The sequence below is a fragment of the Peromyscus maniculatus genome, chromosome 1, assembly GCF_049852395.1.
Source record: "Peromyscus maniculatus bairdii isolate BWxNUB_F1_BW_parent chromosome 1, HU_Pman_BW_mat_3.1, whole genome shotgun sequence".
NCBI lineage: Eukaryota > Metazoa > Chordata > Mammalia > Rodentia > Cricetidae > Peromyscus > Peromyscus maniculatus.
This window is the reverse complement of record NC_134852.1, coordinates 137,039,884-137,063,458: the sequence shown is the minus strand read 5'-3', so window position 1 is coordinate 137,063,458 and position 23,575 is coordinate 137,039,884. Positions and strand designations below refer to the sequence as shown.

Sequence of the window (23,575 nt, the reverse complement as noted above, 5' to 3'; positions counted from 1 at the left end):
CAGGAAACCCCCGCCGGCCACTAGTGTACCTGCAGGTCACCCCGATTAGACAGATTGCAGAGGAGACTGCCGAACTGCAAAACTTTCAAACCATTCCTGATGACCTGCTCATCAGCACGTACCCAAAGTCTGGTAAGCCAGCAGAGTGCCATAACCAGGCCTGCAGCTTCCGATCGGCAGGCAGAGCCAAGCCCTCAGCCTTCCGACTTTCTTTCCACATCCTCCTTTCCAGGTACCACCTGGGTCAGGGAGACGCTCGACACGATCTATCAGGATGTTAATCTAGAGAAATGTCACTGGGCTCCCATCTATATCCAGGTGTCCTTCCTGGAGTTCAAAGCCCTGATGTCCCCTCAGGCATGTGAGGGGACCCTGGGGAAATGCCATCGAGGCAAAGAGGACCAGGGTCCTGATCACCATCACTTCCCTACACATGCTTAGGTCTTGAAGCTCTGGAAAACATGCCGGCCCCGAGGCTGTTCAAGACGCACTTGCCTGTGTCTCTGGTCCCCTAGAGCTTGCTGGGTCAGAAGGACAGCGTGAGAAGTCAGGACGGCACTAGACAGCCCTGGACAGACCGCTGTTCCTGTGCTGCGGTCTCAGCTCTTTCATTACCGAGAGGCCACCTGCCTATCAGTGATGTGGGATGCAGATGCAGATCTAAGAGAAGCCACAGAACATGGGGGAGAGAGCTGGCAAGACCCACGCCTGCCTTGTCCCAGCACAGGTGTGTGGCCCCTCAGGGGACCAACCTGACTTTAGACCCTTGTATTGGTTTGTTTACCCTCACCGTGAGTAAGATGGAACTTAAGATCTGTTCTGACTCATGGCTTCAGGACATAGCATATCTTTTTCCTGGGTTGTGGTAAGGCTTCCTGATTTGGAAGCACACGGGCGGGGAGCAGTAAGGAGTACAACACCATTGGTGCTGTGGAGTTCTCCAGCCCAGCCCCACCTCCTCGGATATGCCGCCTCCCAGGAATGCCGACCAAACATAAACCATGAGTGGATCAATCTCTGCATTTTAGGTCAGTCCTCACTAGCCGGTCACTTCACAGTGGTGCTGCCCAGCTCGAGCCAAGCCTTCAATAAGAATGCTCTGGGGGATGCTCCGACCCATGCCAGGGACAAGCACAGTATAAATCCCAGTTCCGTGGTACCCGACCACAGGCTGAAAGAGTCCAGGCTGTTCCTCCTTGGCCGCTTCAGGAGACAGTTCCCCCATGGGTGCTGTGAAGGGGGAAAGAATACAGGATGGCCCAGGCATGGTGTCACATGCCTTTAATCTCAGCACTGGGGAAGCAGATAGGTCTTCAGGAGTTTGAGATTAACCTGGTCTACACAGTAAATTCCAGGCCAGCATTGGTTACATAGAGAGACTCTGTCTCCCACTCCCAAACAAAACTACAGGCAGGCATGTTGGGAAATGCATTTAATCCCAGCATTAGGAAATCAGAGATGGGCAGAACTCTGAGTTCGAGCCCAGCTTGTTCTACATAGTGAATGCCAGGATAGCCAGGACTACATAGAGAGACCCTCTCCCTCCCCAAATAAAACAATAAAGCAAAAAAAAAAAAACAAAAAAACAAAAAAACATCCAATCCCTTTCCAGCTGAATATATATATATATATATATATATATATATATATATATATTTGATATGTATTTGGTGGCAGCAGGATTGGGGGAGGCTTGGTGTGTGAAGATTGCTACTGAGGGTGGGGGCATCTGTCCCTGCAGGTGATCTACACTGCTTGAAATCCAAAGGACGTGGCTGTCTCCTATTATAATTTCTACAGCATGGCCAAGGTGCAAGGTAAATATCTGATATGTGGCCCCCGTGTAAGGGTCATTGGACCCCCAAGGGAATCATGACCCACAGGTTGAGAACTGATGCTTTAGACAAATATGAAAAATGGAGGGACAGCCAGGTGGAGGTAGCACACTTTTAATCCCAGCACTCGGGAGGCAGAGGCAGGTGGATGTCTGAGCCAGCCTGGTCTACAGAGTCAGTTCTAGGACTGCCGTGACTGTTACACAGAGAAACCCTGTCTCAAAAAAGACAGACAAACAAAATCACTAAAGGAGGGAAAGGAATCACCAGATAGCAAACTCTAAATCCAAATGAATCCCAGGCCCCACAGGCTGGAGTGACGGCTTAGCAATTAGGAGCACTTGCTGCCTAGTACAGGACCTGATTTCTGTTCAGTGTCCATACTGGGCCCCTCACAGCAGCCTGTGACACTAGTTCCCGGGAACAGATGCCTCTGCCTTCCCAGCCTCCTGCACTCACAGGCATATAGATCACCGAACACACACACACAATTACAAATAATCCTAGCAGGGCTAAGAGCACTGGCTGCTCTTCCAGAGGTCCTGAGTTCAATTCCCAGTAACCACATGGTGGCTCACAACCGTCTGTAATGAGATCTAATGCCCTCTTCTGTCATGCAGGCAGACATGCAAATAGAACACTCAAATACATAAGTAAATAAACTCTTGAAAATAATAAAATAGTAATAAATAAATATATAAACAAAATACAATTCATTAAAAGAAAGGGCTAGAGCCGGGTGGTGGTGGTGCACACCTTTAATCCCAGCACTGGGGGGGGGGGGGCGGGGGGGGGGGGGCAGGCGGGCGGATCTTGAGTTCGAGGCCAGTCTGGTCTACAGTACAGGGCGAGATCCAGGACAGGCACCAAAACTGCACAGACAAACCCTGTCTCGAAAAACAAAAAAACAAAAACAAACAAAAGGAGACTAGAGACATGATTCAGTGGTCAAGAGCTCTCACTGTTCTTCTATGGGACTTCAGTTCATTCCTAGCACCCCCATTGGGTGCCTCCCAACTGTCTGTGAGTGCAGCTCCAGGCATCAGATGCATGTGGCCTTACAGCCACCTGCACTCATGTGTAATGCCCATATACACACATTTATACCTACACATAATTTAAAATAATAAAAATAATTATTTAAATAAAAGGAAAAAGTAGCTGGTTGGTGGTGTTGCACGCCTTTAATCCCAGCACTCAGGAGGCAGAGGCAGGAGGCAGGAGACAGGAGAGTCATCCATCTTTAACCTACAGGCTTAGCATATCTGACAAACTTTTCTGTGAAGCAGGATATTTGAAGGACCTTCCTACCTTGTCTTGGCAAGGTTTGGCAGTCTTTTCTTTTGTGTCCTGCTTGTCCGGTTTAGACAGCATCCTGTCAGCAGTCAAGACAAGGGCATTTTCTTGCCCAGTGGCTAACTTTTGCCACAGTGAAAGTAAACTCCATAAGGAGTTTCTTCGATGCCCTTCATCTTCTCTGAAGTAGACTGGTGCTGCCAGGAGCAGAAATGTCTCATTGTGATTAAAAAAAAAATCTATGTTATTAAAACATCTTAAATGCCATATTCTGTAGATCTCTGAAGTGTTTAAAGATGACCTGTCTATCAAAAATATATCTGTTTAACCTTGAAAACATACCTAACCTGATTACAAGTTTGATTGTAATGACTAACTACTAACTTGAATTTCTTTATATACTAATTAGCTTTTAAGAACTGTCAGCCGGGCGTTGGTGGCGCACGCCTTTAATCCCAGCACTCGGGAGGCAGAGCCAGGCGGATCTCTGTGAGTTCGAGGCCAGCCTGGGCTACAGAGTGAATTCCAGGAAAGGCGCAAAGCTACACAGAGAAACCCTGTCTCGAAAAACCAAAAAAAAAAAAAAAAAAAAGAACTGTCAATTTGCATTACTTTCTTAAATGAACTGTATAGGCACAATACCTTGAACAAGAGTAGAAATATATGTACAGTATATTCTAACAAAATTAATCTCAAATATGTGTCAACATACAAAATTTGTATACAATATACAAAAATCCAATCCAATGTAAAACATTTAAAACTAGTAGTTGCTTTTTAAAAATAGATTCAATAATCTACGTTTTTATCATATCCATATTCTCCCTTTTTTCTTTTCAAAGTAGATTCGATAATCTACTCTTTTATCCTATCATTTCTATATAATTTTTTTCAGAGTAGATTCAACCATCTACCTTTTATCTTATCATATCTATATCATCTTTTTTTCTTTTCCTTTTTTTTCAAACAAGAACCCTGAATCTAATTCCTTTGTTTAGCTTTTTGTCCTGACTATTACCAATAATAACTTCAATCAACCACCAAAACAATGACAAATATCCATAACTCATTGAACAACCAACAACCACCCACCCCACCTCTTCAGAATATGTGTGTCATGTTCTTAAATTTACTTCCTGCCGTCTGGGGCAAAGGCATCTTTAGGGGATCCTGAAAAGAAAAATTTTGGGCTAATTGTCAAATCATGGGAGAAGTAGCTGTATCATTTGTTGTCCAGTCTCTGTATAAGGGGAAAGTGCTGGGCTAGTCTCAAGTCCTGGCTAGAAGAATCTGTGAGGCTAGATTATGTCAGGTAGCCATCGTGAAATTGTCCTGAGCAGTTTGCAGTCCAAAGCCGATCTTTAGGCAGTGTTGGTCAGCTTAGTGGTCTTATCATCGTCCTGATGGAATCATCATTGTGAGATCCTGTCATCTTTTTGGAGACTTCAGAGATAGCATTAGGTCAGATTATTCCTTTTTTTGGTGATTTTTTTGGGGGGATAGTTTTCCCTTCTTCTTTAGATGTTTATTTGCCCTAATGTCTTTAAATTCTTTAATATGGTTGTTTTTAGTTTCCTGAAAAGACAAAAACAAAATCCTTCCCCAACCCTAACTTTGGGGAGTTTCTAAATTTACTCTTTATCAATTTTGATTTATGGTTTCTCCTGATTTTTTGTTCTCTCTTCAATAACTATTCTATCATCCATAGCAGTATGGTTTTTTACAATACGCACTAGGTTTTATAATTGCTCTGGGAAGGAGTTTCTTCCATGATGGCAGGAAAGGACTGAACAGAAGTTACCATGGGGGCCTGCGAGAGGCCCCCTGGGGCGTTTCATCACAGCAAAAAGTAAGGGATTACTTGTCTGTCCCTTGTTGATCTCCATTCATTAGTCCAATGTCTACCTTTACCACACCTTCTGCATAATCCAGAAGGGAGGGGCATTCTGTTGGAATTTTTCCTTGAAAAAATATTATTTTTAGGAACGCCCACTTACAGTCCTTTTTCAGGTGACTTTGTTTACTGCAATTGAAACCTTTGAAATGAGTATTTCTCTTCAAACCTCTTGAAATCACATCTCCTATCCAAGCATCATCATGGTCATGAGGTTCAATATTGATTGAATTGAATGCATTCCTCCAAGGGTGCTGATCTTGCCTTTAATGGCCTAACTATCCTTTTCATTGTGCATTAGCATTTTCAAAAGCCAGAGATTCAATTATTACTTGTCTAGCTTCTGAATTCGGCATCATTCTGTTTACTGCTTAGGAACATGAATAGTCCTGTCTCCATCTGGCCATTTCTCTCCCTTTGCTAGACTGTGTCAATTGTCTGTTGATCTACCCTTAAGTTTAGGTGAGTGAGGAAGGAGCCAGAAACAGGGCAAAAATAAAACTACCTTCCTTTCAACATCCTGTTTTGTTTTATTCGTTCTTTCTTGTGAATGGTCCAGGAATATAGAAATATAGGAATAAGACAGGAATATAGGAACATAGGTATATAGGAATAAGACAGGAATATAGGAATAAGACAGGAATATAGGAATAAGACATTATAAGCAAAAGAGATGGACGCTGACAGGCATCAGCTCTGCCAGCAAATAGGGATTAACCTTTAACTAGGCCTTTCTTTGTTTTACGATGGGCAGCTCTGTCAGCAACCCAAATGTTATTTTTTCCCTGCAGCCCTGGGGTTAGCTATTCTCGATAACCTCCCCCACTCACCACCAAAACCAAAGTTAACTTTTTTTTTTTTTTTTTGGTTTATCGAGACAGGGTTTCTCTGTGTAGCTTTGCGCCTTTCCTGGAACTCACTTGGTAGCCCAGGCTGTCCTCGAACTCACAGAGATCCGCCTGGCTCTGCCTGCTTTGCATTTTTTTCATATTCTCCATGCCATGGGAACCCAGATGTCAGGAAAAGTTGCCGGTTTGGGGCAAACATCAGTTAGCTATGTTGGGAAAGACTTCAGGAATATACACAAATCAATGAGTTGAAACCCTCTAAAACCTTGTTAATGGAAAATTGTTAATCCTAAAAAGCAATTTATCTCTAAAAGTTTAACTTCAAAATAGTAAAAATTCTTCTGTCCATGCATAATGTTTGCCCCTTACTATAAAAAGGGGCTCATAACGGCCCCCCTACAGTTGCTACAGTTACAGAATCCCGAACTCTGGCTGTGGTTTCAGCTAGCTGACAAGCCTTTTGTGTCCCACAGTGATTTTTTTGGAATAAAGTTTTGTTTCTGGTTTTCGACTGTGGTTTATTTTATTTTATTTTATTTTTTTTCCTTATTTTTCGAGACAGGGTTTCTCTGTGTAGCTTTGCGCCTTTCCTGGGACTCACTTGGTAGCCCAGGCTGGCCTCAAACTCACAGAGATCCGCCTGCCTCTGCCTCCCTATTGCTGGAATTAAAGGCGTGCGCCACCACCGCCCGGCTCGACTGTGGTTTACACCCCGTTATTCTGCACGTTCACCTTGGACCCAACACTTGTTTTCTGCTGGCTAAACCCAAGTCCATAGTGGGGGTGACAGAGTTCCGCCCCATCTCCACCCACCTTGGTTTTGGAGAACAGCCAGTCTCAGTACTCCTGCCATTCCCTCCCACTTGGGATGCACCAGATCTCCAGCTCAAAGTCCAATTCAGAATTCCCCACATTGCAACACCCACACAAAGATCCCCATCACTGTGCACCGGGGAGGAGAGGCTCAGAAACTCAGAATCAGGTGAGTGGCAGAGTGGGGTGGCCACCGTTGCCCTGCCTGGCTACAGACAGGTTCCAATATTCTTCCAGGGCCAGCTACTTCCTACACCTTGATTAGTCTATCTGACCCCTGCCTGGGCCTCTAGCCTCTCTGTTCTTTCCCCCCACACACACTCCACCTCAGAAGAGCTTGTCTGAGGCCTCCCTCCCCCCTCTCTTTCTTGGCTGGTTTTAGAATCCTTTTTAGTAGAAAATCTCTCCCTGGCCTAAAACACTCTTAGTAACTAAACTGGTTATGCTCACACTCTTAGTAACTAAACTGGTTATGCTTGTCTCAGGGCAAGAAAGGCATCAGGTCTGGATGGTGTGGGGCATTTCTGAAGGTAACAGAAAGCTCAAGGAGGAAAAGTGAGGAGAGACACCCATGCCGCAGGGGCCGACCTTCCAGCTGCACCAGGGAGGTATAAGAGACATGGCTGGTACTCAAAGTTTCCTGAGTACATGCTGGAATCTTCCCCCAAAATGTCAAACCCTGTATTGATTCTACCTCAGTGTGCTTTAATGTCTGGACTATGCTTGGGCACCCGGGACATGCAAAGTTCTGCAGGAGAGCAGTGATGCAGCCACAGTAGTGACCTTTGCTGGAGTTAGAGTTGCCTCTGATCCCAGGTCTACCTGGCACCTCAGTGAGCTGCCAGAGCCTCTGGATCCCAATCTTAAAGCAAGAATTCAGCACAGAATTGTGAACTTGTTGGGAAAGTGAGTCTTATATTCTGTTCTCAATGCAGCAACATGGAGTTGATTGAGGATTTCTCCCGTCCACCACTGGTGCCTGTGAAGGGCATCCCACTCATCAAATACTTTGCAGAGACTATTGGGCCATTGCAGAACTTGACAGTCTGGCCTGATGACTTGCTTATCAGCACATACCCAAAGTCTGGTGAGCAGGGTGTTATTAAATGGTGCTTGGGAGGCCTTTGTGGGTTGGGCCAAGGTGCCCTGGTGGGTGAGGGAGACAGCTACGCAGACACAGCTGCTGTCTGCAGCATGGAGTGGTGGAAAGTTAATCACACCATGCAGATACATGTCCATGTGGAAAGCTTATTACTAAAGGGAGAGAGGAGAGAGGAGAGAGGAGAGAGGAGAGAGGAGAGAGAGAGAGAGAGAGAGAGAGAGAGAGAGAGAGAGAGAGAGAGAGAGAGAGAGGTGCATGCTACCTCTGGTGGCGGGGTGGTGGTGGTGGTGCGGGGGGGGGGGGGGTTTGAGAGTGAAGAGGGAGGAGTTTTTCTTAAAGGGGACTTTACATAAGATGATGTCAGGAGACTGGGCGAATTCCCAAGGGGTGGGTCCCCGAGAGGCGGTTCCAAATACTAACATTTCTCCATTTTTGATTACTATAAAAAGGTGAGCCTCAACCTAAGTCAGAAGCTCATTTTTTAGTAAAAGGGGACCTGTAGGGTCCTGGCCCCCGTTTTGGGTAACTGTTGCCTTGCTTGCTGACCTTGACCTTGATATCCTACCTATGCCAATTCCCTGCCGGGTTCCACCCTCCTGAATGCTTAAGGGAAGTTCCTTGTCTGTGTATCCTGAATAATGGGTGTTAACAGCTTAGATGCAAGATTGTAAAACATCAGTAGCGAACTTCTGCCCTCTGGGGTTCTCGCATTGTGCTGTAACCCTGTATTTAAGACCTCTTCCCTCCTTCAATAAACAACATTTGGCATGAAAGAAAGAAAGAAAGAAAGAAAGAAAGAAAGAAAGAAAGAAAGAAAGAAAGAAAGAAAGAAAGAAAGAAAGGAAATATATTTAACTCACTACAGCCCAGAGGAGCAGCTTGAAAAGTAGCACTTTTATTTTGTCTACATACATTTGTCAGAGAGTGTTTGCAGTTTATTAAAGAGAGCTAATTAAACACATAGTATTATTTAAAAAAAAAAAGGTGAGCAAGTTGGTGGAGGGGAAATGAGGGCACCCAATTCTCAAGACTGCTCACAAGGGGCGAAGTGGGAGGAAGTCAGGAGTCAGGGCCACACGTGGCAGGAGGTGTGAGTGAAGGAGTATTAGCTGTCATCCTGGAGACCCCTTGAGGGAGCTGAGAAGGCAGGTTGCTAGTGGAAGAAATAGATTGTTATCATTGGCTCCATGAATGGAGTGGAAGAGTGCCCTGGTTGCAGAGAAGAGGCAAGGGTGAATGAGCGAGGCAGGAGAGCACATATGCCCTTCATTGGGACATCTTGGAAAACCAGGTTCCAGTTGCTGGGTAGGTGCTGGCTTGAGCCTGGAGTGGTGGTACCAGCAGTGAAGTCCCAGGAACTTGGCAAGATGGCATATGAAATTGAAGGATGATGTGTTCTAGGAGTACAGGAGTCTTCACATCTGCTGTTTCTTTGAAGGTGGAAAATGTCCCCATCCTGGAAAAATGTCAACAAGTTAGGAGATAATGGAGTTTTTATAAGTCAGCATGTGTTAAGCCAACCTGCTGGTCTTCACCCAGTTGTTCTTGATTGGTGCAGTGGCTGGGGTGCATATGGAGGGTCTTTGAGGGTCTGGCCTTGGCACGAGTCTGGCATGAGGGATGTATGTGTGCAGGAACCCGCAAATGTCTATAAAATACTGGAATAGATTTATATCTTGGTGTCATAGCAAAGTGATGGCTTTGGGTTAGAAGGTATGAACAGTTTCAGCCCAATGAAACACACCTTTAAATCTATAACCAAAGGAAATTTACTGAATGGAAGTGGTGGGGTGAGTGAAGAAGGAGGAGGGAGGCTTCTCTACGCTCTCCAATGCTAGCCTGTCTCTAAAAGCTGGGACCAGTAAAGTCCACAGAAACCTTGGAGGTGAGGGTGAGAGCTGTTAAAACAGGCAACATCATCATGTCTGAGGAAGATAAGTGAACAGAAGTGAGACAGTTTTCCTATCTTCATGTAAACAAACTTAAAGCACTTTTTAAAAAAATCTAATTCACTAAGAGATACTGAGAGAAGTCATTGAAAAATGAGTTAACCTCTTTTTCAGTCTGGTAGCTTAGTGAACAGTGTGAACTGTGTCTAGACTTAGTATTATTAGCTCTAAGAGAATGAGACCTGTGAATTTTACATAGAGCACTGAGAAGGCAGCTGAAGCAAAGCCTGGTCATCAAATGGCATCTGGGGTCTGAGAAGAATAAATTATACCTGAGTCCAGACCTAGAAGCTTCTGAATCTATTAAAAATGACAGGGACCAGTCCATTTTCAGTTAGTCATACCCAGGTCTCTACATCATTGGAGGCAGAAGTGTCAGAACAGCATCAATCTTCAGCCACCAGATCCATAAGGTGGGAGTTTTTTTCATGAAAGAAGGACATAGGGAAGACTGATCTTACTTTATCTAGGCAAAAGGGGTTCAATAATTCTCCAATGTTCTGCTGCTTGTCCAAAGTCTGGCCCAGGTCCTGGTGGCAGGTGTTGCATTGGGGCATCTTGCCCAGAGGTCAGTGTTGCCGTCATCCAGGCCGAGACATCGTGGTGCCTCATAATCTTCAGAGTCCTTGGGTCACTGCTAAGATCTGGGAGTCTGTCTGATATAATAATCTTTTTGATTAACATTTTAAATGCCATATTCTGCAGATCTCTGAGCATTTGAGGACTGCCTGTCAGTCAGGTATGAAGGACAGATTATCAGCTTGTGTTCTCTAACAGTCTCCAATTTGTTAGCAGCTTTCATAAGACTAGGACTTACTGTCTCCTGAGAAGGCAAGGAGGAGTGACAGCGGAAAGATCCCAGAGTCAAATGAGAACAGGAAAAAGGGGCTTGAGAGTTGGGATGTGGCCCAACTCTGGGGAAAAGGCCCTCTCAGGGGACCAGTAGCTCTATTATAGAATGTGTTTATATATATATATATATCTTATCAAATATTTTATTTATCAAACATAAGCCATTATTTATGTCAATTCTCTAGAAGCTTGATATTGAATACTTGGCAAAGACATTGGTATAAATCTCTATGTCAGCTATTGTTAATCTGAACAGATAAATTTCATATCAATCTAAGTTATTTGAGGTTTGCTGTTTCCTTACTCTAGAAGGAGATAAAATGAACAGAGAGCTCATTAGGACTAAATGTATTTTTTTTTAAACCTTAGTAAACCTCAGTAAAAGATGACTGCCAGCCATGTGGCTGTCTACATCATGATGAGGTCAGGGGAACAAAATCACATGCTATGTAGACTTAATTTTGAGAGCATATGTAAATTAAATTTGGACATATAGTTTTCCCAATTAGTTACAGGTTAACAAAATTAGCAAGGACGAGGAGGCTTACATACTTAAGCCTGAATAGACCTTGAAAAGGGAGAGACATTTTTTAAGCCATAGGCAGTAATATCTGCATCTATTACCATTTTAAGGTCCTGTAGTTCTGATCTGATCTTTGAGTAAAGCCAGATCATAATCCTGATTGATTTATATAAAATAATAATTTCTTAAGGTTATATAATATCTCTTTGGTTCTGCATAAAGAAAGTCAAGTGTCTTATTGCAGAACCATTTTAGTTAAAAAAAAATCTATCAATTGACAATATTGGATCCAGTTCCTGGTATATCACTGGGCATTAGGTAACCATTTTGTCCCCTATGCCAGGGTGTTTACCTTTAACTTAGCCTTTTGGCCTGTTTTTGGGAGCAGGGAGCATAGGATGACATATTTTCTTCCATAACTGCTTCAAGCCGAAATGGGGTGTAGATGGTCAGAGCCCAGTGAGGCTGAAAGGCTAGTCAGAGGTAAGGAGGGAATTTAGGCAATGGGGTATTTATCAGAAGCATGTGGTCATCTGACCTAGCTCTAGAGACAGGGAACAATTACATTTGGTTGGACTGTTCCACATCATTCTTGTCATGTTCTTTATTATCCTAATCAATTCCTTTCATATCAGCCTTCAGCAAGTCCAGAGCTCGAGGTCATTTGGAGCAGGTTGCAGTCAGCAGGTGCTGCTTGGATGTGTCTGCCAGCCTAGTGGAAGCCTGCTGACGCAGACAGACCAGAGACAAAGTTAAATTATGAACTTATTTGGAACCTTTAGGCCCACAGCCTTAGTAAGTGGGAAGGGGGGAGTTTGAAAACTCAAGCTGTACTGTTGTACTTATCTGGAGTCATTTTGACCTCTGTGAAGTGGATCCAATGGCTTCTTTTGATCCTCTGAGGCTTATATGAATTTTTATTTAATGAAGGACATAAAACTTTTAGATATATTAGTATTACCAATCAGTATTGAAATCCATATTGTAGAAAAGCAGGCAATGGGTATCTGCAAAACAGCAGTGGCCTCACACCTTGAGTCCTAGCAGAATTATAGATTTGTGTTAAAAGCATGTATATTTTTTTTTTAGAGAGAGCCAGGTACTGTAGATGAATTACTAAATAGTCTTATTAAATAAAAACCCGGAGCCAGATATCAGGGTTGAAACCTGAAAAATCAGAGGAATAGGAAAAGCCACAGCTAATCTCACCTCACCAATTCCACAGTTTCCAAAGAGACCTACTTCCTGTATACCCACGCCTAAATGCCTTTCTGTTCTGCTATATCATTTGCTCTCTCTGTCCAGCTACATCACTTCCTCTTCCTGCCCAGCTCTATCACTTCCTGTCTATCTGTACAGACCTCCAGAACTCTATGGTTAGTACTGGAATTAAAGGCGTGTGTCAAAATGCTTGGCTCTGTTCCCAGTGTGGTTTTGAACTCACAGGGATCCAGATCCCTGCCTCCAGAATGATAGGATTAAAGGTGTGTGCTACCATTGCCTGACTTCTACTATAGTTTACTATAGTGGCTGACTTTTTCCTCTGATCCTCAGATAAATTTTACTGGGGGACACAATACATCACCACAAGGTGCACAGTGGATGGAACTATCTCTGACTTGATGAAGTTTAAGTCTATATTTAGAAGACAACCAAAGAAAATCTAATATCTTGAGCTTATAACCCAAACAGTATCAGAATTCTATTAACATTAAAATCTGAAATTTTAAAATCTTAATATAACAATATCATAGAAGGAGAAAGTAATCTGAAGCATTTAAATCATTTATGTCAAGAGACCTAGTGGCTTTAGGAATAGTAAAACTTGATTTTTTTATCTATAAAATGAGGTGGCAAGTGGGCTATATCATCACTATGTGGTGCCATTGATTCCCTAGAGCCCAGGAGAGAGGAGGAGGATAGATCTCCAGGCCCTACCCACAAGGGTGCTCAAGTGGCCACAGAAGAGCATGAGACATTACTGGAAGCTTGAGTCCTTGGCCCCTGTAAAGTAATGCTTGGCTTGAGGTAGAGATTTCCTATCCTCCCTCCTCCTCACACAGATGGCCTGAGCAGCCGGCACCCAGCCCCTGCTTGAGCCATGGACAGGAAGTCACATTTTGCTGCCCTTAGTAAAGATGGCTCCTGACCACATGAATGCCCTTATCAAATATGGCAACAGAGCCATAAGACCTGTTAGTCTTTGACCTTAGTCAGGATGGTGCCTGCCTGACCACTTAATTGCCCTCTGGCACCTGACCATGTGTTCACAAGGGTTTTTTTTTTTTCTTTCAAGACATATGGAGCACATAAACTCAAGCATTCAAAAGTCAGTCAGATTCATGTGGCCATATCTATCACACTTTTCCATCTGTACAGATGAAATAAACTTTTTCAACAGAATGATGGACAAAACTTTCCAGGAAACTATCAGCTGACCAACCTAAAAGCCAGAGATAACAATTACAGGACTTCAGGTGTAGACTGAGAGACAGCATGGTGAAGAAAGCCAGAAAGTAGCTGAAGACCAGGGAGGCATCCTGGGTCTCCGGAGCCTCAGTAGCAGCAGCAGTCAGAGGGGAAGGGGGGCCGTGGGGGGGGAGGGGGGTCAAGGTGGTGGCAGCAGGAGGAGGGAGAAGAGTGGAAACGGAGCAGACAGAGACAGAACAGGACGAGACAGTTTGAGCAGAAACCTGAGGGAGTGGGTGGGTGCTGAGGAAGGAGTCAAGGGATAGGAGAGCGAACAGGACAGGTGTAGAAAAAACCTGGAGCCAGATATTGGGGTGAAAGCTGAAAGATCAGAGAAACAGAACAAGCCAGCCCCATTCTTACCTCTTTGAAATCCTCAGCCTCAAGAGAGTGAGTTCCCATTTCCTCAGGCCTTATATACCTTTCTGTGTCCTGCCATATTACTTTCTGGGATTAAAGGTGTGTGTCCTGCCCAAGCAAAGACATGAGATCTCAAGTGCTGGGATTAAAGGTGTGTGCCACCACATCTGGCTCTGTTCTCCATGTGGCTTTGAACTCACAGAGATCCAGGCAGATCACTGCCTCCCAAGTGATAGGATTAAAGGCTCGTGTCACCACTGCCTGACTTCTATGTCTAATTTAGTGGCTGGCTTTGTCTTCTCATCCCCAGGAAAGCTTTATTGGGTGCACAATGTTTCATCACAGACAAGGATCACTGGCAGCAGTTATAAAGACAGAAGTTTGGTAGGAGGCTCGTTTTCCATAAGTGAGATAGAAGCAGATCCAGCTGGCTGAGCTTCTAGCACCCCAGAGGCTCAGCAAGGATGGATGACAGAGTGGGGTGGTCAGTGGATCATCCTCAGATTTAGGGGCAGTGCAGTGAGTTGGCACCAGCTGTCCCATATGTGGTCAGATCGGAACAGGGGCTGGAGGGCTAAAGACCAAGATGTGTGGTGCTCGGGACAGGGTCTTTTGGACAAGGCCAAAAGGTGAGAAACCCTGGTTGAGAACGATACAAATCCCCACTTGTGGAAAATGGCCAGAAGGTGGAGGGGCTTACCGAGTATGGAGTGAGTGTTGAAGTTTCTGGAGATTCTAGCATTTCAGAGTGCCGGCAGGCAGGAGAAAGAGCCTGGAAGGCCTCTGTGGAGTTACACAGCACCAATGTTATGAAATAACGTGATGGAGGCCTTGGTGGGTTGGCCTAGGTGCCCCAGTGGGTGAGAGAGACACACCATGCAGACACTGCAGAGGGCTGCGGCTGTGGTTGCAGCATGGAGCAGTGAAAAGTTACACCATGCAGACACATGTCCAGGTGGAAAGTTTATTATTAAAGGGAACAAGGCAGGGGTAGGGGGAGAAGGAGGTGAGCACTACCTTTGGCAAAAGGGAGGAAAGAGAGAGAGTGAAGAGGGAGGAGATTTTTCTTAAAGGAGACTTTAATAATAGGACGTCAGGATACTGGGCAAGTCTCTAAGGGGTGGGTGCCCAAGGGGGAGGCTCAGAATACCAACACAAGGGTTTTTCTAATGTCCTATAGACCTCACTTTGGCAAGCAGGTCCAGAATCTGGGCCCTCCTCACCGCTTGTTCCCTTCTTTGCAGGTACTACCTGGATGAGTGAGATCCTGGACATGATCTACCAGGATGGCCAGCTAGAAAAGTGTCGCCGGGCCCCCATCTATGCCCGGGTGCCCTTCCTTGAGTTCAAATGCCCAGGAGTTCCCTCAGGTATGATCACCAGAGTGCGAGACACAAGTGGAGAGAGGTAGGACCTCTTAACAAAGTTCTCTGCTCAACTTTAGGTCTTGAATCTTTGGAAGAGACACCAGCCCCACGGCTCCTCAAGACACATCTACCCCTGTCCTTGCTTCCTCCGAGTCTGCTGGATCAGAAGATCAAGGTAAAAACAAAAACAAGAAACACCAGTTATGGTGGTACCTTCCAGCATTTGGGAAATAGAGCCAGAAGGATCACAGTAAGTTCAAGACCAGTCTGAGCTGTATCTCACCCTGTTTCAGGAAGACAGAGGAAAAGTAAGGAAAGAAAGGAGGAAGGGAAAGAGGGGGACACAGGGAGAGAAGGGGGGCTAAGGGGAGAGGATTCAAGGGCTCCTGGGATCATCCTACCCTTGATCTGTTCTGCTGGGAATTGTGGGACTACTCAAGCCCGGTTTCATCTTGGATGGAGGATCTCTGGCTGTCACTCTGGCAGGGCTCAGGTAACAAGGAAAATGAATTCTTCAGTGTAAGCTAGAGATGCAGAGTCCAGGTGCTCACAGGACAGAGATGGAGGGCAGGTGGAACTCTGACCTACCATGTGGATGTGTTGACAATAAAGGAGTCAGATAAAATATAGTTCATGGAATAGTCAGGACTCTGGCATCAAAGGTGAAATCTTAGGTCAGTGGTGCCCATACCATGAAATCTCAACAAGTCAACTTCTAGTCCTGTGTTCTCTTCTGCCTTCCCCAAAAAAAGTGCTGAGAGTCCCCAGTGCTAGAAAGTATGGCACCTCACTGGGTCCTGTGAAGGGTGACAGGACAGCAGAAGGAACCAGAACTAGGGATAGTCTCCCCGTGCAGGTGATCTACATTGCTCGAAATCCAAAGGATGTGGCTGTCTCCTATTATAATTTCTACAGCATGGCCAAGGGGCTGTTCCCTGATCCAGGCACCTGGGAGAGCTTCCTGGAGAACTTCATGGACGGGAAAGGTGAATCTGAGTCTGTAGTCAGGAGGGGGCTGGACCCAGGGGCAGAGCTGGAGCTAACAGGCCTGTGTCTGTGCCGTCTTGTCCCCAGTGTCCTATGGGTCGTGGTTCCAGCACGTGAAGGAGTGGTGGGAGCTGACACACACCCACCCTGTCCTCTATCTCTTCTATGAAGACATGAAGGAGGTGAGGCTGCCTGCTACCACCTCCTTCTGGGTCCCACAGGCAGGACCCTCAGGAACCTGGCCCTGTCCTGGCCCTGAGCCCCATCCCTATCCCAGCCCCACCCCAGACAGCACCTCCCATCTTACCTCCTGGCTCAGGACCCCAGCACAGCTCAGCAGAGAGCATGCTCAGCCCTTATCTTGGAGTAGATGTCAGTCATGTGCCAGGATTGACCTGGTGGCTTGCTGCTTCTTGCTTCTCCCTGCTCCAGAGGTGCCAAGTCTGGGCACCAGTGATCAAAGTCTGTCCCTGTCCTCTCCAGAATGAACCCAGAGATCATACCAAGATGGCAGGGTAGGAAGCTACCTACTTTGCCCCAGGGAAAGAGGCTCAGACTTAAGACACAGAGAGTCAAGAGGTCCTTAGTGGAAAGGCATAGATAGCTTCCTGTCACATCACAGAGGTGCCTCCCCTTATCCCAATGAGCATCATCAACCTCCACTGCAAGCATCCTTCTGTGTTCCAGGACCCCAAAAGGGAGATCAAGAAGATTCTGGAGTTTTTGGGGCACTCCCTGCCTGAGGAGACTGTGGATCTCATTGTTTACCACACATCCTTCAAGAAAATGAAGGAGAACCCCATGGCCAACTACACCACCCTCTCCTCTCACCACATGGACCACTCTGTTTCCCCCTTCATGAGGAAAGGTGGGTCTCGGGAAGGATGGGGATTGAGGGATTTGGAAAGCTACCAAAGCCACCTGAGCCTCCTCTGCGATTGTCACTGTCTTTCTTCTGTCCCTCCCAGGCGTTGCTGGGGACTGGAAAAACACCTTCACTGTGGCCCAGAATGAACGTTTTGATGTTCAGTATGCTGAGAAGATGGCAGGTTGTGACCTCATCTTTCGCTGGCAGGTCTGAGTGACAATATGACTAATCACCCCCAGAGAACTGTCGACACCACCATAACACCTCCTTGGGCATAGATGAGCCATGTCTTCAACCTACCCCTCCATTACAAGTCAAGGGGAGAAGCTAAGCTGCAAGACTAAAGACCAACAAAGACAAACCCTGAGTTTACAAAGGACTGGGAGTTGGTTCAATGTTTTCATGCCTGGCTGGCCTGTCAGGTCCTGGCTAGAGAACACCAAAAAGGAAAAAAAAAATTTTAATGCCACAGGCATAAGATGGAGAATTAAGGACATCCTAAATGCTCTAAACACAAAAGGTGAGGTGTGGTGGCAGCGCACGCCTTTAATTCCAGCACAGAGAGGCAGAGGCAGGGGGATCTCTGTCTGAGAAAACATAAGAGGTTCCAGGCCAGCCAGAGCCCCACAGTGGTACCTGATTAAATAAGTGCACACTTGTAACCCCAGCACTTTGAGATAGAGACAGGAGAACCATATAGATGCTCAGGGTCATTCTGCTCCACTACAGAGCAAATTCCAGGCCAGCCTTGGCTCCTCAGCCTGTATCAAAGTGAGGGAAAAAGAGGAGGAATAGGGCTGCCAGGATGTGGGCATCCACAGCAGTCAAGTCCAGCTGGGGCCACATGGCAGGGCTGTTTCCACAGCACTGGAAAGACTCTAAAAACAAAGAACTGGCATTAGAACAGCTGGGCCTGTTCCCATCGCACATCCTGCCATGTCAGGGTGGGGGTAGGGGTGGTGTAAGCCTGATGGGGGCTGTGGTGCAGTATTTAAACTTGATCAAAATAAAACCCTTGTTGTCTTTTCCCAAGAAGACACCACTGGCTGATATAGGCCTGCCAGTCGGCTTTCCTTTTCTGGGCTCCATGAGGTTGTGGGTCCCTAGGATGGGTGAAGGGGGACCTAATATCCATTTGTGTGTTTGTTGGCTTTCTACCCTTAGCAACAGGTGGTAAGCGTCCATTGCTTTATGAGTCTCTCCCCCAGCAGAGATTCTCTCTCTGAAACCCAGCCCATCCCCCCTGTATGTGATGGGTCTCTCTGTACCTGTCATGCCACAGGGAGAGGAGGTTGGGGTGCCCATTCTTACTCCAGCCAAACAACATCTATAGAGACAGAGACCCAGTCCTGCTACAGAAGGGGCTCATAGAAACCATCCAGGGGTTCTCAACCTCCTAATGCTGTGACCCTTTACTACACTTCCTCATGCTGTGGTGACCCCCAACCATGAAATTATTTTGTTGCTACTTCCTAACTGTAAGTATTTTGTGACTGTTATGAATCATAAGGTAAATATCTGATATGCACAATATCTGATATGTGGCCCCTGTGTAAGGGTCATTGGACCCCCAAGGGAATCATGACCCACAGGTTGAGATCTGATGCTTTAGACAAATATGAAAAATGGAGGGACAGCCAGGTGGAGGTAGCACACTTTTAATCCCAGCACTCGGGAGGCAGAGGCAGGTGGATGTCTGAGCCAGCCTGGTCTACAGAGTCAGTTCTAGGACTGCCGTGGCTGTTACACAGAGAAACCCTGTCTCAAAAAAGACAGACAAACAAAATCACTAAAGGAGGGAAAGGAATCACCAGATAGCAAACTCTAAATCCAAATAAACCCCAGGCCCCACAGGCTGGAGTGACGGCTTAGCAATTAGGAGCACTTGCTGCCTAGTACAGGACCTGATTTCTGTTCAGTGTCCATACTGGGCCCCTCACAGCAGCCTGTGATACTAGCTCTCAGGAACAGATGCCTCTGCTTTCACAGCCTCCTGCACTCACAGGCATATACATCACCGAACACACACACCCAATTAAAAATAATCTTAGCTGGGTTAAGAGCACTGGCTGCTCTTCCAGAGGTCCTGATTTCAATTTCCAGTAACAACATGGTGGCTCACAACCATCTGTAATGAGATCTGATGCCCTCTTCTCTCATGCAGGCATACATGCAAATAGAACACTGAAATACATAAGTAAATAAAACTCTTGAAAATAATAAAATAGCAATAAATAAATAAAATACAAATCATTAAAAGAAAGGGCTAGAGCCAGGTGGTGGTGGTGCACACCTTTAATCCCAGCACTGGGGGGGGGGGGGGGAGCCGGGCGGATCTTGAGTTCGAGGCCAGCCTGGTCTACAGTACAGGGCGAGATCCAGGACAGACACCAAAACTGCACAGAGAAACCCTGTCTCGAAAAACAAAAAAACAAAAACAAATGAACAAAAAGAGACTAGAGAGATGATTCAGTGGTCAAGAGCTCTCGCTGTTCTTCTATGGGACTTCAGTTCGTTCCTAGCACCCACATCAGGTGCCTCACAACTGTCTGTGAGTGCAGCTCCAGGCATCAGATGCATGTGGCCTTACAGCCACCTGCACTCATGTGTATTGCCCATATACACACATTTACACCTATACATAATTTAAAATAATAAAAATAATTATTTAAATAAAAGGAAAAGTAGCTGGTTGGTGGTGTTGCACGCCTTTAATCCCAGCACTCAGGAGGCAGAGGCAGGAGGCAGGAGACAGGAGAGTCATCCATCTTTAACCTACAGGCTTAGCATATCTGACAAACTTTTCTGTGAAGCAGGATATTTGAAGGACCTTCCTACCTTGTCTTGGCAAGGTTTGGTAGTCTTTTCTTTTGTGTCCTGCTTGTCCGGTTTAGACAGCATCCTGTCAAAAGTCAAGACAAGGGCATTTTCTTGCCCAGTGGCTAACTTTTGCCACAGTGAAAGTAAACTCCATAAGGAGTTTCTTCGATGCCCTTCATCTTCTCTGAAGTAGACTGGTGCTGCCAGGAGCAGAAATGTCTCATTGTCATTAAAAAAAAAAATCTATGTTATTAAAACATCTTAAATGCCATATTCTGTAGATCTCTGAAGTGTTTAAAGATGACCTGTCTATCAAAAATATATCTGTTTAACCTTGAAAACATACCTAACCTGATTACAAGTTTGATTGTAATGACTAACTACTAACTTGAATTTCTTTATATACTAATTAGCTTTCAAGGACTGTCAATTTGCATTACATTCTTAAATGAACTGTATAGGTACAATACCTTGAACAAGAGTAGAAATATATGTACAGTATGTTCTAACAAAATTAATCTCACATATTTGTCAACATACAAAATTTGTATACAATATACAAAAATCCAATCCAATGTAAAACATTTAAAACTAGTAGTTGCTTTTTAAAAGTAGATTCAATAATCTACGTTTTTATCATATCCATATTCTCCCTTTTTTCTTTTCAAAGTAGATTCAATAATCTACTCTTTTATCCTATCATTTCTATATAATTTTTTTCAGAGTAGATTCAACAATCTACCTTTTATCTTATCATATCTATATCATCTTTTTTTCTTTTCCTTTTTTTTCAAACAAGAACCCTGAATCTAATTCCTTTGTTTAGCTTTTTGTCCTGACTATTACCAATAATAACTTCAATCAACCACCAAAACAATGACAAGTATCCATAACTCATTGAACAACCAACAACCACCCAGCCCACCTCTTCAGAATATGTGCGTCATGTTCTTAAATTTACTTCCTGCCGTCTGGGACAAAGGCATCTTTAGGCGATCCTGAAAAGAAAAGTTTTGGGCTAATTGTCAAATCATGGGAGAAGTAGCGGTATCATTTGTTGTCCAGTCTCTGTATAAGGGGAAAGTGCTGGGCTAGTCTCAAGTCCTGGCTAGAAGAATCTGTGAGGCTAGATTATGTCAGGTAGCCATCGTGAAATTGTCCTGAGCAGTTTGTAGTCCAAAGCCGATCTTTAGGCAGTGTTTGTCAGCTTAGTGGTCTTATCACCGTCCTGATGGAATCATCATTGTGAGATCCCGTCATCCTTTTGGAGACTTCAGAGATAGCATTAGGTCAGATTATTCCTTTTCTTGGTGATTTTTTTTGGGATAGTTTTCCCTTCTTCTTTAGATGATTATTTGTCCTAATGTCTTTAAATTCTTTAATATGGTTGTTTTTAGTTTCCTGAAAAGACAAAAACAAAATCCTTCCCCAACCCTAACTTTGGGGAGTTTCTAAATTTACTCTCTATCAATTTTGATTTATGGTTTCTCCTGATTTTTTGTTCTCTCTTCTATAACTATTCTATCATCCATAGCAGTATGGTTTTTTACAATAGGCATTAGGTTCTATAATTGCTCTGGGAAGGAGTTTCTTCCATGATGGCAGGAAAGGACTGAACTGATGTTACCATGGGGGCCTGCGAGAGGCCCCCTGGGGCATTTCATCACAGCAAAAAGTAAGGGATTACTTGTCTGTCCCTTGTTGATCTCCATTCATTAGTCCAATGTCTGCCTTTATCACACCTTCTGCATAATCCAGAAGGGAGGGGCATTCTGTAGGAATTTTTCCTTGAAAAAATATTATTTTTAGGAACGCCCTGCTTACAGTCCTTTTTCAGGTGACTTTGTTTACTGCAATTGAAACCTTTGAAATGAGTATTTCTCTTCAAACCTCTTGAAATCACATCTCCTATCCAAGCATCATCATGGTCATGAGGTTCAATATTGATTGAATTGAATGCATTCCTCCAAGGGTGCTGATCTTGCCTTTAATGGCCTAACTATCCTTTTTATTGTGCATTAGCATTTTCAAAAGCCAGAGATTCAATTATTACTTGTCTAGCTTCTGAATTCGGCATCATTCTGTTTACTGCTTAGGAACATGAATAGTCCTGTCTCCATCTGGCCATTTCTCTCCCTTTGCTAGACTGTGTCAATTGTCTGTTGATCTACCCTTAAGTTTAGGTGAGTGAGGAAGGAGCCAGAAACAGGGCAAAAATAAAACTACCTTCCTTTCGACATCCTGTTTTGTTTTTCTCGTTCTTTCTTGTGAATGGTCCAGGAATATAGGTATATAGGAATAAGACAGGAATATAGGAATATAGGTATATAGGAATAAGACAGGAATATAGGAATATAGGTATATAGGAATAAGACAGGAATATAGGAATATAGGTATATAGGAATAAGATAGGAATATAGGAATATAGGTATATAGGAATAAGACAGGAATATAGGAATATAGGTATATAGGAATAAGACAGGAATATAGGAATATAGGTATATGGGAATAAGACAGGAATATAGGAATAAGACAGGAATATAGGAATATAGGTATATAGGAATAAGACAGAAATATAGGAATAAGACAGGAATATAGGAATAAGACAGAAATATAGGAATAAGACAGGAATATAGGAATAAGACAGAAATATAGGAGTAAGACATTATAAGCAAAAGAGATGGACGCTGACAGGCATCAGCTCTGCCAGCAAATAGGGATTAACCTTTAACTAGGCCTTTCTTTGTTTTACGATGGGCAGCTCTGTCAGCAACCCAAATGTTATTTTTTCCCTGCAGCCCTGGGGTTAGCTATTCTCGATAACCCCCCCGCCCCGCCACTCACCACCAAAACCAAAGTTAACTTTCAATGAGTTCTTCTTGACAACCTGCTTTGCATTTTTTCATATTCTCCATGCCATGGGAGCCCAGATGTCAGGAAAAGTTGCAGGTTTGGGGCAAACATCAGTTAGCTATGTTGGGAAAGACTTCAGGAATATACACTTAGCAATGAGTTGAAACCCTCTAAAACCTTGTTAATGGAAAATTGTTAATCCTAAAAAGCAATTTATCTCTAAAAGTTTAACTTCGAAATAGTAAAAATTCTTCTGTCCATGCCTAATGTTTGCCCCTTACTATAAAAAGGGGCTCATAACGGCCCCCCTACAGTTGCTACAGTTACAGAATCCCGAACTCTGGCTGTGGTTTCAGCTACCTGACAAGCCTTTTGTGTCCCACAGTGATTTTTTTGGAATAAAGTTTTGTTTCTGGTTTTCAACTGTGTGTGTGTGTGTTTTTTTTTTCAATATTTTTCGAGACAGGGTTTCTCTGTGTAGCTTTGCGCCTTTCCTGGGACTCACTTGGTAGCCCAGGCTGGCCTCAAACTCACAGAGATCCGCCTGCCTCTGCCTCCCTATTGCTGGGATTAAAGGCGTGCGCCACCACCGCCCGGCTCGACTGTGGTTTACACCCCGTTATTCTGCACGTTCACTTTGGACCCAACACATGTTTTCTGCTGGCTAAACCCAAGTCCATAGTGGGGGTGACAGAGTTCCACCCCATCTCCACCCGCCTTGGTTTTGGAGAACAGCCAG

At 44.5% G+C, this 23,575-nt stretch overlaps 1 protein-coding gene across 2 annotated transcripts; it reads left to right on the top strand.

Annotated features, from left to right (window-relative positions):
• The first annotated feature begins 6,697 nt into the window (after positions 1 to 6,697).
• Positions 6,698 to 23,259, top strand: LOC102904422 (sulfotransferase 1A1-like). 2 transcript variants are annotated; one of them, XM_076552458.1, is made up of 8 exons: positions 6,698 to 6,855; positions 7,622 to 7,773; positions 15,186 to 15,311; positions 15,386 to 15,483; positions 16,165 to 16,294; positions 16,383 to 16,477; positions 16,983 to 17,163; positions 17,264 to 23,259. In XM_076552458.1, the coding sequence occupies exons 2-8, from the start codon at positions 7,626 to 7,628 to the stop codon at positions 17,374 to 17,376; spliced, it is 891 nt and encodes a 296-aa protein (XP_076408573.1). In that variant the 5' UTR covers positions 6,698 to 6,855; positions 7,622 to 7,625; the 3' UTR covers positions 17,377 to 23,259. The 2 variants fall into 2 exon arrangements, with proteins under 2 accessions (XP_076408573.1, XP_076408578.1); XM_076552463.1 differs by lacking the exon at positions 6,698 to 6,855 and adding an exon at positions 6,877 to 7,294.
• Positions 23,260 to 23,575: the final 316 nt, after the last annotated feature.